Source organism: Kalmanozyma brasiliensis, assembly GCF_000497045.1.
Source record: "Kalmanozyma brasiliensis GHG001 unplaced genomic scaffold PSEUBRA_SCAF1, whole genome shotgun sequence".
In the NCBI taxonomy this organism is placed as follows: domain Eukaryota; kingdom Fungi; phylum Basidiomycota; class Ustilaginomycetes; order Ustilaginales; genus Kalmanozyma; species Kalmanozyma brasiliensis.
In genome coordinates, this window is record NW_015961948.1 from 1,570,341 (window position 1) to 1,584,680 (window position 14,340).

A 14,340-nucleotide genomic window follows, 5' to 3' on the forward strand; every position below is an offset into this window, starting at 1 on the left:
ACAGTAGGTGTGATGCGGCCATGATGAGGGTGTGGAAGGGGTGAAGGAAGGTTTGGTGAGTCGAGGTGGAGGGTCACTCTACGCGACGATCGTGCGGCAAAGTGTTGGTTCTTCTGAAAAAAAGGTGCGGCTTGTGAAATCGTCAAACCAACACTTGCTTCTCATCCCCTTTCCACCACCATCGCCGGCCGCCATGTCGTCCACCGCTCCGTCAATACGGCAGCGCAAGTCTCCCACATCCACGTCCAACGGTGCCGCTCCGAAAGATGCCACATCAACAGCGGGCGCAATCCTCGCCACCACCGCTCCAGAGTGGATTCTGATCCTCAGCCTCATCTTCGGCGGCTGCTGTTCGAACGCGTTCACCCTCGAGCTTGCCACGCGCCAGCTGCCGTCGGCGGGCACGCTGATCACATTCGCCCAGTTCCTCGTCACCACTCTTTCGGGCTTGCCGTATTTCCTCCGCTTCTCTTCGTCGTTCCCTTGGATCGGATTGAGGCCGAGAGCGGTTCCGCTGTATAGATGGGTGGTGCAGGTGGCATTCTATCTGACGACGAGCCTGCTCAACAACATGGCGTTTGCGTACGACGTACCTATGCCGGTTCACATTGTCTTTCGATCCGGAGGATTGGTGGTCAACATGATCCTCGGCTGGCTCGTGCAGCGTCGACGCTACTCCCCATTACAGATCTTCAGTGTGGCATTGGTCACAGCGGGAGTGGTGAGCAGCACAATGTACACCGCCCATCCGGCGAGCAAGTCACAAGCGGACGCAGGGGAGTACGCCACAGGTGTTCTGCTCCTCTTCGCGGCACTGGTGTTGACAGGCTTCATGGGTCTTTGGCAGGAAGCGACGTTCCGGGAGTATGGCAATCAGAACTGGAGGGAGAGCATGTTCTATTCCCACCTCCTCTCATTGCCCATGTTTGGGCTGCGGCGGAACAACCTTCTCGCTGACATTCGTCTAGCCAACTCCACTACGCCGTGGTGGTTCGGCTTTGACCCTCCGCTCGACTCCGCACCCAAATCCATCTTCTCCATCCTCACCCGCGGCCTTAGGAAAGATACCACACCGACAAAGATCTTCACCCTCCCTCCATCGCTACGCCCCCACCTGCCAAGCGGAGGCGTGTGGATCCCATCCTTCTACCCACCCCTCCTGCTCAACGTCGCCACCCAGCTGTTGTGCATCAACGGCGTCAACCGCCTCACGTCCAAGGTGAGCTCGCTGAGCGTCACGCTCGTGCTGGTGCTCCGCAAGGCGGTGAGCCTCATGGTCAGCGTGATGCTCGTGCAGGGAGATGGTGGGAGTACGGGGTTGTGGGTCGGCGCGGGCGCTGTGTTGGTCGGGACCGTCGGGTATAGCTTGTCCGGTAATGCGAAAGTGAGGCCGAAAGAGAAGCGAGACAAGGCGCAATAGATTCAACTGTAGATCGTCACAAACGGGAGGTTAGATGTAATGGACATTCAAGCCAGAGCGGTGTGACATTGTGTGTGCGTTAAGAGCGTCTTCGACGAACGAGCAGACCAAACATGACCGCGGTGCACGCGCTGAGTGAGAACCACGTCGCGGCGTACACGGCGTGTTGGTTCCTCAACTCGATCGTTGCTGCCCTTCCCACGGGGATTCCCTGTGCAACCCGTGTTGCTGCCTCACCCACGTTCCCGTCAAACACCTCCTCGAGATACACCGGTAGTACCCGCTCTCCTTCACCCTTGCCGAGCATAGCCTTGACACTCTCTGCGACGCCCGCACTGGGCGTATACCCATCTTCCTCGGCGAGGGGCAGAGCCTGCACTCCCGCCCTCCCACTCGCCCAAGCGGCCATCTCGTTCGGATTGACGTGGAACCAACTTCCCTTTTCCGGCACGTTATCCGGCGTGAACGCATTCGCAGGGTAGATCCTCGGCAACAACGCCGTCATCTGCACACTCCCCGTCTCCATGGCACCCTCCTTCAACCTCCTCCCTTCCCCACTCTCCACGATCTGCTTCTCGTCGACAAACCCCCTATTGACCAACACCGCTCCTCCTCCACCCGTCCTCCTGAGCGGGACAACCACATGATACCCCATCACCCCATCCCTCACTCTCGGTCCCACAAACATCGTCCTCTCCCAATCAAACTCCCCCTTCAACGTCACCAGTCGAAAATCAAACTGCGGCAACACCTCCGTATTGATATTCCTCGGCAGCGTGAGGGGCGCCCGCGACAGTTTGTCCTCCAACTCCTCAATGAGCGAGACTTTCCATTTGAGACGTCGGATCTGCCAGTAGCCCAGGGCGAAGGTGAAGATGGGGATGAAGCCGAGTACGAGTGTCGTGGGAGAGCGATACCAGGGTGCAGAGGATTTGGAGGAGGATGGACGCGAGTAGGAGTCGGGGGTGTCGGTGTAGATTTCGTTGCGCGACGAGGTGGATGAAAAGGGACGTGGGGCGAAGGGTGTCAGCTTTGGTGCGGCGACGAAGGCGGGTCGATGCGATGTGGTCGGCAGAGGAGAGCGGAGCGCAGGGAAAGTGCGAGCGACGGCGTAGGATGGTCCAGCCGCAAAAGCGCTGCTTGACAAGAGCGGTAGCGCTCGTTGGAGCTGCGCAGTCGTCCTCATGATGAGCAACGATGATTCGTGAATGGGAAGAAGATCGTTGAGAAGGTTCAGAAGAGCCTGTTGGCAGGGTGGAGGTTTCCGCTCTCAAAATTGGCTAAGGCACACACACGTGATTCGCGATCGGGACATCGTCAAATCGGGACATCGTCAAGCTCGACGGTCCAGCCCTCGGCCCATCTTTGAAGGTTACGCGCTCGCCTGAGACATCGTCAGCTCTGCTGTTGATGCTGCTGCGACGGATGTGAGCGTCAAGAATGGTGGGAAGAAACAAGGTGCAGACAACATTCCTCCCACCTGCAAGGCAGATTTTCGGAAAGGTGATGGATTTTAAAGTGGACAGCTGTCAGGCTGTGGAACGCGCGGATTATGACTGATAACGCCATGCTCGTTCCATTCCTGCAGGCTGTCGATCGAAGCATCGTGGGCATGAGCTGTTTTCCCCAGCCTACAGCTATCAGAAGAAGCGGCTCGATGGTAGACCGTTGACCGTGACCCGCCATGGTCCACCTTTGGCACGGACTGTTTGTTGTTTTGATCCTTACTCCCCTGACGGGCTGGAGACTACTTGAAGCTGTCATCTGGAGAAGATCTTTCCCGTTCCCTCCTCTTCATCGTAATCTCCCCTTCATAAGATTCCCCTCTCCACTCTCCTTCTCCTTCTTCCCTCAGCCGTCCTCACCCACCTCCGTATCAGCTCCTCTTCTCGACCTGAACACGTCCTTTTTCATCTGGAACACTCATAGCGACACGATGAAGTTCACTCCCACATTCACGGCGCTCTTCAGCGTCCTCTTCCTGGCCATCTGCCTCGAGCAAGCGCAGGCTGATTCGGTCACAGCACCTCTGGCTCTCACAGAAGTGGGAGACCAGGGCAAACCAACGACGCCTCTTTCCTACCTGAACCTCGAGCCTGCCGCGCAGCAGATCGCCTCTGCAGCCACGCCACACCGCAAGCGTCTGCTGCCAACCGAGTCGCAGCCCTTCGTCTCGAAACTCAGCAGCGAGGGTCTCTCGCTCCGAGCTCTCGACGGAAGCCTTCTCTCCGGCCTCCCTCTGGTTGGGCAATTCGACCACGAGGGTGACTACACCAACGTTGCCGCACAAAAACGGCTCCTTGGACCGCTCTCATCGCTCGCGCCGTCAGAGGACACGCAGTACCTCCAGCCGAATCAGCAGCAGTTGGGCAGCGTGCATCCACTCGACCGTCGTGCCACGCCCTCTGGCCTGAACGTGTTTGGTAACGAGATTCCGGTTGATGCTGTGCCGCTTGATGCTCTGCCTTTGAACAAGCTTGGTAAGGGTGGTATCGCCAGACGTGACGAGCCGGTTGATCTGGGTCTCAAGACGGGTAATCCGCAGGATGTGGATGCAGCTGAGTCGCTGCTCAGCGGTCTGCTTCCTGTCAGACGAGAGGTCAAGCCCGTCGATCTGGGATTGAAGACTGGCAATCCGGTGGACGTCAAGTCGCTTCTGAGCGGGCTGCTCCCCATCAAACGTGATGTTCCTGTTCAACCCGTCGATCTGGGGTTGAAGACGGGCAACGCGCAGGATGCGGATCGCGCGCAGAGCCTGCTTGGCAGCCTCCTCCCAGTGAAGCGCGACAGCATCTCTCCTGACAACGTCGATCTGGGCAGTCTTCAATCGCTCGCCACCTCCGCCGCTGGTCAGGGCAAGGAGAGCGTGATGCCCCTCGCGCTGGGCCAGGTGAAGCAGGCGGCGAGCCCCGCGGTGCAGGCGATCAAGACGGTGAATCAGGTGTGCACCGCCTTCGGTTGCGAGAGACTGGTCCGAGGCGCTGTACAGGGAGCGCTTCCGGCCTCACCACTTCCCGCTGGTGCCATCGGAAAAAGAGGCGACCCCGCGGTCGACACGATCCTCGACACCTCCGATCAAGTCCGAGATGCCGTACTCAACCTCAAGAGCACGACCGACAACGCAGCGGGCGAGTTTGTCAAGAGCTTGTACGGCAAGACCAAGAGGGAGACCCTCTTGCCGGGATACAGCCTGCTGCCGGGAACAGGGCCGGGCGCGAAAAACGCGGTCAAGGAGATCGTCGATTTCGTTGGGCTCCCGCTGCCTGGCAAGAGGGGGATGGAGAGGAGGCGCAAGGTGTAGGGCGTTGACGTATGTCTCTTAGTGTTGTTTCTGTTCGCGCCTATCATGGCTGCCCGTCCCACTGTGCTTCTGACTTGCTAATTACTGTCCCTCATTCAGACGTGTGAGTGTCCTGAAGGAGGTCGACGATGCAGATGAGTTGCGTCTATCGATGTGTACTCTGGTGCGACGTGTTTCGCAATGACGCGCACGGTATTGCGTTGGAGGTGGTGTATGGCGACCGGAGTCGAGACGATGGCCGAAAGACCGCGCGACGTGGCCCTTGGCCAAGATGTGGCTTGCTTCTCCTGCGGCAAATGCAAACTGTGGGCGCTGCATGCATAAAGGTTCGAAACGTCGGCAGGAGGTGGTCTGGTTAGGTCCGCTATCGCCGTCCTGAGCGCGGCATGCCATCCCACGTCGAGGTGACCGATCATCAGCCAGGATTGCCTCGATAGCGACCACTGCCGGTCAACATCTCGGCCAAGCCAAGAGTGAGCTTTGGTGGATTGGAGGCCTGTCAATTCTGATATTCAATCAAGAAAGAAAAAAAAGGAGCTGCGCAGCGGAGGCAGCCAATCGCGCTCCTTCTCGCCGCTAAGCGGGTTAACCCATCCGATCGACTGGGACTCCCAAATAAGATTTTAATTTGGTGCCGTGTCGTGAGAACCCAGACAGACCAGGATCCGATCCAAAGACGATTCGGCTTAGCCGAACAGACGGCGTGGGAATATCACAAAGTGACGTTCGAGACCAGCCAAGTCCCAAGGGCAGGTAGTCTAAGCGGACGGACATTCAAATGTATCGACATGTACCGCGCCAAGTCTCATCTCGTACCATCGGTTGGGTGGCGACGCCTCCTTTGGTACGAGCAAACACCGACGCGTGTCGGTCCTCAGCCTGGTACCGATGAAAGCGGGCAGGACCGGCTCTCGGGTTTGCTCCAGACGCTCTGTCGCTTTGCTGCCATCTTGATTCGAGTTCGCAATCCTGAGTCATCTATCCGAACGACTGCCCGTTATGAAGCAGCGGCGAGTCCGAAGCGCACCGTCTGTCAAAGTTGAGGGGCATGAACTGACTCTGTGTATCAACAATCGGATAGCGAGGTGAGTGGGATTTCAATTCTTCTTGAAGAGGCGTGAGTCGGCTGCATCAGCACGTTGAGGATCTTCCGAAAGGGCTCGAAGCGTGACAAGAGAGTGTCTAGACACTTCTTGCGCAACCGAGCTTTCGTCTTTTTGTTTTTATTGTTCAAAATGAAATTGTTTGTTTGCTTGGTTGGTTGGCTGCCACTTGCCACAGTTCACAAAAGGCTGAGCCAGGTTCTGAAATTGGAAGGTTTGGCTAGGCGTGGAAAGACTGCTTTGTGATTGATCGCTCGTGCCAAGTCTCTAATCTCTCTCCCTCCCTCTCCTCCAACTTGGGCGACCTCCTTCTTCCTCGCACCTTGCCACCTGTCCCTACTCTCTTCTCCCATAACAGACACGCAGCGCTGCCCTCTCTTTCCTGACCGCCTTTCAGATTCACATCTCAAGGTATAGGAAACTTCTTCGCAAAGGCAGTCGCACTCGCAGTATCACTAGCTGCTTCCCGCTCTGCTCTTCGCCTCTCCTGGTCGACCTGATTCAACTCATATCGACTTCATCAACCCAGGCAACCTACTCGTTACTGACGTCAACCATCTTTGACGCGCATCAGCTCAAGCACCGAGCTCCCGGAAGCGCATACTGACGCCCATCTGGTGCCTCTCACAAAAGGTGCCATCTTGGGCAGCATCTAATCCGCTTATCATTCCTACGCCAGGCGACCAGCATCAGCAAACCATTCTTTGCCACGACGTGTTGTCGCCTCGGCTTCTCTTCTCGCACCATCTCTAGTCGATGATTACTTTGACGCAGAGTCGGTCGACGCATTCGAGACCATAGCAGCCCTACGACACCGACGCTGCTTCTTCATCGACCGATCCGACTCGAGCTCTGCTCGCCTAGCCTCTCAGCTACTGGCAGGCTAGCTCTCAGCAGCTCAAAGCTTGTATGCATAGCTACACGCAGCCCTCGCCTCGGTCAAGGACGTGAAACAGATTGCCTGGCTGCCTCGCAACTGATCAATTTGCTCCGACACCTGTCGCCGATATCACCGCAATCTTTTGGCACTCTCACGACCTTCTAAAGTTCGATCAATTCTAGCATAAACGGAAGCAAGCAATTGATACGACCATGTCTCACAATCCAGCTAACTCTCAGCGTCCATCGCGCGGTGGCCAGTCTCGCAAGCCTTCCGACCTTGGCGACCCAGATCGTCGCATCTCAAGCTCAACGACTGCCGCTCCATCGCGCAACTTGGCGAGTCCGCCACCTGCTTCATATCCAACATACTCGACTGGATACCATAATCCGCCACCAGCGATGAGCACGCATCCACACTACCATCAGCACCCACCACCACCACTCCAGGGCGCCGCCCCCTATACCTCGTACGCTACCCCACCCAGCGCTGACACTTATGGCTACGCCGGTTCCGCCTATCATCCCGCGCGTCAGGGCAACGAGTCGCACCCATATTCACGACCCCGTGCGACTCACAGCCAATCACACAGCTCAGGTTCCGGTTCCAGCGGCGCCGCTCACGAATCTGTCGGTGGCTCGCATTATGCCCCACACTACACCTCCTCGTTTCCTGCTGTGAGTTCAACCCCTCCCGGTGGTCACGCAGGGCGCACGAGGTGGGCGTGGGTTCCTATTGAAGTACCCCAGACTCACCTTCCTGAGGATGCTGCCCATATGCAGCAGCAGTACGGCCCCTATTCAACGACCTACTTTCCTTCTCAAACTGGCTCGGCTCCTCACTCTGCTTCGACCACCTCGCATCAATCGTACCAGTACGCCGAGCATCCCGTTCAAGGTACGCCTGCGTATGGTATGCAGAACACGCCTCCCGGCTACGCGCCCTCGTACCCTTACCATCTCCACCCAAGTCACTACGGGCCCCCTCTTACTCACGGACACAACTCACACTCGCACGTTGCGCCGTCAGGCAGAGGCTCTTGGTCCGGATCGCAGCACGCCGGTATGCCGACTCCGGGTGGTTCGGGTCCTAGCAGCCGAAGAGCATCGAATCAGGCGAGTCGATCCAACAGCTCTCAACGACGCACTAGCTCCAATTCTTCCGGCAACCTCTCTTCGCCCCTCCCTGGGTCCACGCCGCTGCCTCACCGACCTTCGCGTGACGCTCGGACCCCTTCGTCGCAGCCTTCCGGACCGATCGAGGAGGACGTCTATTCCGAATCAGCTGTCGCCAGCAGTGTCTCTGGACTCGCCTCGGAGGTTGACGCAGATTTCGATGCTGATGCGTCCATCGACGCGAGAGGAGCCGAGCGCGTCCCTGGGAGTGGCCTGAGGCCACACTACCACCCGCAGCAAGGTCCACGATCCGATTGGGTTTTGTGGTGTGGCAATGTGCCGCAGGATGCTACCGTCGAGGAACTCTGGGAAGTCTTCTCACGTCTCAGTCCTGACGAATACCGACGCTGGCTTGCCACAGTGGAAGGACAAGAGCACGCAAGTGAGACGTCTGCGATCGACGACGACGTGGATGATCACGGCGTTCTGTCCATCTTCATCATCTCGCGTAGCAATTGCGCCTTTGTCAACTACGCCACCTCGACCCATCTCGATCGAGCGGTCAAATACTTCCAGGGTAAGCAGGTGCGACCTCGCGACACTCGATGCCCTAAGCTTGTCTGCCGTGTTCGCAAGAAGGACGACGAAGCTCAGGCTGGTGTCGCCGGTCAACGTGGTCGAGGCATTCATGTCGCCTGGCTCAAGCAGCAGAGAGAGCTCGAGCGAGCGCAAAACGCATCTACTGCCGATCGAAATCCGTCCGAGACGTCTTCTCAGCCTTCCAGTGATGTTCTGACGTCGCCGCTCAAAGACACGCAGGCGGTGGCCGCAGGACTCACATCGGCTGCTTCGTACAGCTCGAGCGGTTCCGCGTCGTATGCATCCACCAACTCGTCCCTCTTCCGTCATCCTGCCTTTCGCCATCGCTTCTTCATCCTCAAGAGCCTTCGCGCCGATGATCTGGATCGATCCGTCGAGACCGGCTACTGGGCCACACAGCCACACAACGAGAATGTGCTGGACCAGGCTTATCGCAACAGCGAGACGGTCTTTCTCATCTTTGGTGTCAATCAGACCGGCCAGTTCCATGGCTACGCCAAGATGGCCGGACCCATCCACACTTCGACCAATGACAGCAAGGAGAAGGAAGAACAGGTGCGCCGCGCCAGTCAGGCCTCGACGCTGTCGGTCGTGACGGGCAATCTCTCGGCGACCGCCGTTCCCGATTCGGTCGACGAGAAGGTCGGCGAGTCTCACATTGTCGCCTCTCCCTTGGATGCCGAAGCGCGATCTCATCCGACATTGGACAAGCGCGACATCGAGGCGGCTAGGGGCTTGTTCGGAGCGCTCGTCGTCGACGGTGTCTTGGACGCTCGCGGTCAGCCCATGACATCTCCTCTGCCCATCACGCCGAATCCGGAAGAAGGTGCATTTGAGAAGAGCTTGTCCATGTCACCTCAGCGTGACGACACGATCACTCCTCAAAACGCCGACGCGTACGTCCAATCCAGCACCTGGCCCTACACCTCGACGAAGAGCACCATCAGCGGTAACAACACCTCCGAGTCCGACAAGACGGAGCGACCCAAACTCGGCTCGGCACTCTCTGCAGATCGCTCATCTGCTCGCGTCGCTGCAGAGTCGGACGAGCATGGCGTACGCCGTATGGACATGGAGCCGGACTCATCGCAGACCAGTTCGAGCCTCAATGACCAACCGTCACTGGCGCCGAGCGACTCAGCTTCATGGTCGTCGGCCGATCCACGCGTGGCTGAGCAGATCGCCTTGCGCGCGGTGATCCACAACCTGCGTCTCGACGAAATGGAATCGCGTGGTCAAGCGGAAAGGCTCGAGAGTAAGCTTCGGTCTACTCCCGGCCACACTGATGACGACACTACGGGCAAAGGCGAGGAGGCGCCTCCAAGTCAAGGCGACGAGCCTCGATCGCCACCACGTCAATCCTCTTCGGATTCGTGGGGCAAGCCGTTCCGCGTCGAATGGGTTCGCACCGATCCGCTGCCGTTCCAGAGGGTCAAAAGGCTGCGCAATCCATGGCGAGACAATCGCCAGGTCAAGGTCTCGCGCGATGGCACGGAATTGGAGCCTGGAGTCGGGCGTCAATTGCTTGAAGAGTGGAATCGGTTGCATGCTCCTGCTCTCGTCGACAGCACCAAAGCCAGCAGCAAGGTGGCAGATACGTCGCCGTCATCTGCTGGACGCAACGCAAGCGATGAAGACGAGTGACGCGCTCAAAGCAAAGCCGCGCTTCTCGTATTCACCGCGACAATCATTCTCGCAGTGTCGCTGCGATTCCCACCCAACGACAAGGTCTTTCAGCAACCTTTTCTCCCCCGTCTACCTCCAAATTTGACATGCACATCACCTTGCGTGTATCCTCCGGTCACCATACTCGTATACCGTTGGTCCCCAAAGGCGAAGAAATCCGCTCCATCCATTCTCGCTACTCACTGCAGAGAAGATGGAAGAAGAGATATTCCCCTCCCCTTCTACTACCCAGCCAACCTTGCCGACATACCTCTTTGCAGTAATACCCGCACCGCATTTAGTCAAGTCTTTTCTCTTTCTCCAGTCACCTAGCATTGTACTCTCAGCATATACTCGGGCTTAGTTGTTCAAGCGCAACCTCTCCAAACCCAATCTTGTACTCTTATACACAGTCTCCGGAGCACACGTCTTTCGCATTCCGCATCGCAAACTTGGGCCTCAAACTCTCCCTCTCTCATCTCTTCTACTAGGATCTCTGCCCGCCTTCGGGTCCTGTAATGTAATGCTCATATACTCGCTGAATCTTATGTTGTGCTGAGGGTGTGGGTGGGTGAGAGCCGCGGGGGAGATGATGGTTCGGGCCAAAGTAGTCTATCTGTTAGGTCCAGCACAGAATCGTATGACAGGGCCTTCACCGACACGCATGCAAATTCCCTAAAAATAAACTCGCGATTCCAAACGCCGGCCTGGCGCCTCCTTTTCATGTCGGTTTATGCCCTGGCAGAAATGGGCTGATGCGATTCACGAGCGTGTTGGCCTCTTTTTTCAGGGTCTTGATGGTCGATCGAGAGGATATCGACAACAGAATACTTTGGCTCATAGTTTGGATGGGCTGCTCTTCTTGACGCACCAACAATCACAACGCCGACCCGCCGCTGCAACAGCTCCACTCGGGAGCGAGACCATCCAAGCACGAACGCGCATCACCCAAGACGATCATACCCGCCACTGCTTCACCTGGCTCCCATCGTAAGCCGATTCGGAGAGACATCGCGACCTTTGTCTTCGTCTGCTCCATCCTAGCTCGTCTCGGACAGACATCGTACCTGGTCGTGGTCAGCTGCTTGTATCTAGCGCGACTCTCACTAGCATCACGGATCACACCAGCTTCTGGACCGCGTCGCTCGTCATCCCGCACATAGACGCCCGCCATCGAAGGGCAACTTCCATCATGGCGTCCTACACCTCCATCGTACGGTCGATGCTGCGCTCCCCACCATCCTCCTCATCACCCCCGTGGGATCCAAACACATCCATGCCCCTACTCACAGACCGGATTGTCATCCTAACCGGTCCAACATCCGGAATCGGCTACGAGACGCTACGACAACTCATCCTCTCCGGGGCGCACGTCTATCTCTTCGGTCGCTCGCTCGAGCGATTAGCGCACACGCGCGATACACTTTCGACCGAATGCGCCACAGCTCTGTCGTCGATTCCGACCGGATCGATTCGACACGGCGCCTCACCGGGAAGGATGACATTGATACAGTGCGACCTATCCGATCTGGCCTCTGTCAAGAGGGGGGTGGAGGAGTTTCTGACGAAACAAGACCGGGTCGATCTCATCTTTGGCAACGCAGGCGTTATGGTGGGCGGCAAAACCGTGCAAGGGTACGAGCAGATGTGGGGAACAAACGTGCTCGGTCATCATGCGTTGTTGCGACTCTTGCTACCGGCACTACGTCGGTCGGAGGCGCAACCGAGAGTGGTCTTGACAGCATCGGATACACATCGATGGGTGGACAAGCCACAACACCTCACGCTCAACGACGATGCGACAAATCCCGCTCTCGGCCACATCCATCTCTACGGCCGGTCGAAATTGGGGAATGTCTACACCACGAGCTATCTAGCAAGTCTGTCGGATCGGGAGGGATGGGGTTTGACAGTATGCTCGGTCCATCCAGGAGGGGTCAAGAGTCAACTCGGATCGAGCAACCGCCTCCTCACCAGCTTTAAAAACCTCTTTCTCGTACCGGCAACACTCGGCGCAGTCACCCAGCTGTGGGGCGGAACAGGCGCACCGAAGGACGAGGTGCACGGCAAATACCTCGTCCCCTACGCAAGGGTGGGAGAGGAAAGCAAGCTGGCCAAGGACGAAAAGGTACGAGAGGAGGTGTGGAGGTGGTGTGAGGCGCAGTGTGTGCGGCATGGGTTGGTGAGGGAGGACGAGGTGATTGCGTGAACCCAGATACCAGTTCGCTCAGAGCGTCAATACACATTCATTTTCAGCAAGCATTGCAGCATGACGACGACTTGGCACGAGGCATTCTGACAACTCAACACGGGCACAACTGAGCACTGCCAGAGGGAGGGTGTTTCAGCGAGATATGAATTGCACGACTCTACTCGTCCAACTTGACCTTCTTCCCCGCTTGGTTCGTTTCGACACTCTCACTCCTCGCCCTTCGCATCTTTTCTTCCGCAACGACCTTCTCCTCGCCCTTAGTCTGGACATCTTCAACACTCGTCATCTGCTCCGCCCTACTCTTCGCCTCCTTGGCCTTCCCTCCCTCCTCACCGGGCACCAACGGCGGTCGGAAGTACGGCTGCGCCAACCAGTGCGGCACATACACCCCTTCCCCTTGCGTCAGATAACTCACCGAACCCGGCAGCATCGTCTCCGGTCTCTCATCCCATTTTCCACTCTTCCTGTCCGCCTCCAACCTCTGCTCCAGCTCCGCTACGAACGCTCTATACATCGCCACGCGCCCCTCGCCCTTGGCCGCACCATCGAACCTCGACTTGCCGAGGTGCTCCCTCAACTCCTTATGCACCTCCAACGCGGGTCTGCACAACCGGAACAGATGCGCCTTGATCGCGCTGCTCTGCGTCGGGGTTCTGAGACTCGCAACGATATCCAGGTACTCGTTGGCCATCGCCGTAATGCTTGGGAACGGCAGCTCGGGTGCGTGTGGGAACATCGGCCCCCTCTCGATCGTCCGTGCGAAAATGGCCGGGTTGTACAAGTTTCCCTCTGCGCTCATCACCCCGTCCGCGCCCGTACCCGCCAATGCCTTATCAAAGTCACCCGGATAGAGAACGTTGCCATTGGCAAACACAGGAACACCGACGGCCTGCTTGACCGCCCGAATCTTGGCCCAATCCGCCAACCCCGTAAAGTGACCCTTCATCGCCCGTGTTCGACCGTGGACGGTGATAATCTGTGCTCCGGCGCGCTCCAACAGCCGCGCATAGGCTACGGTCTTCTCCGTCGATTCGTACACGCGCATCTTGGCCGTCACGGGGATCTTGAGGTTGAGATGCAGATTGTTGATCAAGGCAAAGATCAAAGGCCAGTCTTCCATGAGGTAACTCCCGTAATGGCCGCGACGGGCGATGTGTTGCGGACAACCAAGGTTGAGGTCCACCGCATCACATCTGTCCTCGACCACCTGTGCGGCCTTGAGCAGGGTAGACGGATCATTGCTGCAGAACTGCACGAAGAGCGGTCGATCGCTGTCCGCTGAACATCCCTCCCCTTCGCTCGACAGCAGTGCCGCTCCTTCCTCGCCAAATTCCTTGTTGAAGTTGACCTCTTGATACTTGACCTTCTTTTTGCGCGAGGCGTCGTCGACGAACAGTTTGGCGTTGATCATGGGTGTGTAGACGAGGTCGGAGCCGTAGCGCCGGGAGAGGATGCGCCAGGGCAGTTCGGATTGGTCCACCATAGGAGCGACGATGCGTTGTGGCGAGTGGAGCGAGCGGTAGAAGTCCCATGACGCGAGCTTGGGGTGAATGGGCGTGCCGGTGGGAGGGAAGCTGTCGAGATCGGGAATCTCGACCGGCCCGACTTCGGTGAACGTCGTGGTGGTGGTGGCAGCTGCGAGCTTGGCATTGGTGCTGCCGCTGGCGACCGCAGTGGGAGCGACGGCTTCCGGCATTGTTGTAAAGGTGTGGGACGCTGTCGAGCGTGTGACTTGGCGTACTTGTCGACTGGTGGCGAAGCTAGTGCTCGAGATGCTACACAACAGAGAAGCGTCGAGAGCTCTCCACGAGCGCGTACGAAGAGCGAATATGGTGCAGCACGAGTCGGATTGCTTCCCGTCGTCAGTCCGAGATGACGCCAGTAGCTGCGGTGTCTATGTCAAGCGAAAGTGTAATGATATGGCTGAGGTGTGAAGTTTAGATGCAAGCACGTCGAACCCTAAATTTTTGGAAGCTGCTCGCTGCTGCCTTGTTCAAAATTCGAGGTCTCGCTCGGCTATCGCCGTATCTTAATAATGCCGGGA

General features: G+C 57.7%; 6 protein-coding genes across 6 annotated transcripts; 4 read left to right on the top strand and 2 right to left on the bottom strand.

Annotated features, from left to right (window-relative positions):
• Positions 1-193: 193 nt before the first annotated feature.
• Positions 194-1,420, top strand: PSEUBRA_000593 (UAA transporter; the record flags this gene model as incomplete). Its single annotated transcript, XM_016436175.1, has 1 exon — positions 194-1,420. The coding sequence occupies one exon, from the start codon at positions 194-196 to the stop codon at positions 1,418-1,420; it is 1,227 nt and encodes a 408-aa protein (XP_016295169.1).
• Positions 1,421-1,499: 79 nt separating this feature from the next.
• On the bottom strand, positions 1,500-2,606 carry PSEUBRA_000594 (Surfeit locus 1/Shy1; the record flags this gene model as incomplete). The annotated part of the gene is made up of 1 exon (XM_016436185.1): positions 1,500-2,606. One exon carries the CDS (start codon positions 2,604-2,606, stop codon positions 1,500-1,502), a length of 1,107 nt encoding a protein of 368 aa, XP_016295170.1.
• A 750-nt stretch (positions 2,607-3,356) lies between these two features.
• PSEUBRA_000595 (uncharacterized protein) lies at positions 3,357-4,721 on the top strand (the record flags this gene model as incomplete). Its single annotated transcript, XM_016436174.1, has 1 exon — positions 3,357-4,721. One exon carries the CDS (start codon positions 3,357-3,359, stop codon positions 4,719-4,721), a length of 1,365 nt encoding a protein of 454 aa, XP_016295171.1.
• Positions 4,722-6,916: 2,195 nt separating this feature from the next.
• Positions 6,917-10,063, top strand: PSEUBRA_000596 (YTH domain protein; the record flags this gene model as incomplete). Its single annotated transcript, XM_059464423.1, has 1 exon — positions 6,917-10,063. One exon carries the CDS (start codon positions 6,917-6,919, stop codon positions 10,061-10,063), a length of 3,147 nt encoding a protein of 1,048 aa, XP_059321004.1.
• A 1,213-nt stretch (positions 10,064-11,276) lies between these two features.
• On the top strand, positions 11,277-12,293 carry PSEUBRA_000597 (Short-chain dehydrogenase/reductase SDR; the record flags this gene model as incomplete). Its single annotated transcript, XM_016436166.2, has 1 exon — positions 11,277-12,293. The coding sequence occupies one exon, from the start codon at positions 11,277-11,279 to the stop codon at positions 12,291-12,293; it is 1,017 nt and encodes a 338-aa protein (XP_016295173.2).
• A 160-nt stretch (positions 12,294-12,453) lies between these two features.
• On the bottom strand, positions 12,454-13,992 carry PSEUBRA_000598 (tRNA-dihydrouridine synthase; the record flags this gene model as incomplete). Its single annotated transcript, XM_016436182.1, has 1 exon — positions 12,454-13,992. The coding sequence occupies one exon, from the start codon at positions 13,990-13,992 to the stop codon at positions 12,454-12,456; it is 1,539 nt and encodes a 512-aa protein (XP_016295174.1).
• Positions 13,993-14,340: the final 348 nt, after the last annotated feature.